The 2,097-nt window shown below is 44.0% G+C and overlaps 1 protein-coding gene across 1 annotated transcript; it reads left to right on the plus strand.

Annotated features, from left to right (window-relative positions):
- Positions 1–375: 375 nt before the first annotated feature.
- On the plus strand, positions 376–1,310 carry LOC109700233 (olfactory receptor 4D1). The gene is given in 2 exon segments (XM_020185306.2): positions 376–862; positions 865–1,310. Coding segments are annotated over 2 exon segments (933 nt in total).
- Positions 1,311–2,097: the final 787 nt, after the last annotated feature.

Below are 2,097 nucleotides of genomic sequence, written 5' to 3' on the forward strand. Positions count from 1 at the left end.
TGAGGTTTGCGGTCATGGGTACATACTGACATATTCATTCATTCATTCATTCATTGATGCAGGTAAATTTGTGGACTCTGTGGTTCACAGGCATCATATTGGGCACAGTAGATATGAAAAAGAATTAAACATAAACCCATGCACTAGTCCAGTGGGTAGGAGGTACTTTTTTGCCCATGAATACCTGTGTTGTGTAGGGTGTGGTTAAGGACATAAAACTGTGGGAGTATTGGGGGTATATTTATCTTCACGAAGGTTCTCCTAAGCTGCAATTGGAATAATTATGATCATTCAATCCTGACACTACAAAGAAAAATGATTAGTTTCATGACTTTGTTTTGCATGCTTTCTCTCTAGGCACATGGGGAAAAGCTCATGGAATCACAGAACATCACATGGGTGTCAGAGTTTATCCTCCTAGGGTTCTCACAGACCCAGAAACTCCAGAAATTCCTGTTCCTGGTATTCCTGCTTGTCTATGTCACCACTGTGGTTGGAAACCTCCTTATCATGGTTACAGTGACTTTTGACCCCAGGCTCCACATGCCTATGTACTTTCTGCTCCGAAACCTGGCAGTCATAGACCTCTGCTATTCCACAGTCACCTGCCCAAAGATGCTAGTGGACTTCTTTCATGAGACCAAGATCATCTCCTACCAGGGCTGCATGGTCCAGATCTTCTTCTTCCACCTCCTGGGAGGTGGGACTGTCTTCTTTCTCTCAGTGATGGCCTATGACCGCTACATAGCCATCTCCCAGCCCCTCCACTATGTCACCATCATGAACACTAGACTGTGTGTGGGGCTGATCATGGCTGCCTGGATAGGGGGCTTTGCCCACTCCATTGTTCAGCTGGCTCTGATGCTCCACTGCCTTATTGTGGCCCCAATGTCCTGGATAACTTCTACTGTGATGTCCCCCAAGTGCTGAGACTGGCCTGCACTGACACCTCTGTCTTAGAGTTCCTCATGATCTCCAACAGTGGGATGCTGGTTCTCATCTGGTTCATCCTCCTACTCATCTCTTACACTGTTATCCTGGTGATGCTGAGGTCCCACTCAGGGCAGGCAAGGAGGAAGGCAGCCTCCACCTGCACCACCCACATCATCGTGGTGTCTATGATTTTTGTTCCCTGTATCTATATCTACTCCCGGCCCTACACTCCCTTCCCCTTGGACAAAGCTGTGTCCATCAGCTACACAGTCATGACCCCCATGCTGAACCCCATGATCTACACCCTGAGGAATCAGGAGATGCAGGCAGCCATGAAAAGATTAGCCAACCACCTAATTAGTTGCAGCAGGGAGTGAACTTCAAACAGGCTGACTTTTAAATGACAGATCTTCTCTCTGAACTTGTCGTATGCTAAGTGAAAAGTGGAGCAAAGTCTTTATAAAGTACAATAAATTGGATTACACTAATATTTCTTCAAGACTTACTCCTGAGTCAGGTACTATGTTAGACACTTTCACACTTTTATCTCATACCTTCCCATAAAACTGACAGCAGATAGTTATTACTACTATTGTTATTACACTACCACCAACCACCACAACCACTACTACTACTTATTATTATTATTATTATTATTATTCTTGTATTAGCTCAAAGGTGAATAGCAAGTGAGTAGCAAAAGTTGGTTCCACTGACTCCAAGTTTAGATGCACAGATACGGAAGGTACTTGACACTTAGATTCTTCCACACCCACTTAGAAAACCTAGAGAATTCCTCATCTGTAGATTCATATCTATGTTGAATGGTTACATGTTTCTTTTTTTTTCTTTTTTTATTATATTCGTACAATGTTTGGGTCATTTCTCCTCCCTTCCCTCCGCCCCATCCCTTACCCTCCCATCCCTTCCCTTTCCCTCCCTACCCCCTCGCTACGAGGCAGAAACTATTTTGCCCTTATCTCTAGTTTTGTTGAAGAGAGAGTATAAGCAATAATAGGAAGGAACAAGGGTTTTTGCTAGTTGAGAAAAGGGAGTTTTGCTAGTTGCTATACAGGGAGTTGACTTTCCTCTACACGTGTGTTACCTTCTAAGTTAATTCTTCTCGAACTAACCTTTTCACTAGTTCCTGGTCCCCTTCTCCTA

Source organism: Castor canadensis, chromosome 11 (genome assembly GCF_047511655.1).
Source record: "Castor canadensis chromosome 11, mCasCan1.hap1v2, whole genome shotgun sequence".
NCBI classification, from domain to species: Eukaryota; Metazoa; Chordata; class Mammalia; order Rodentia; family Castoridae; genus Castor; species Castor canadensis.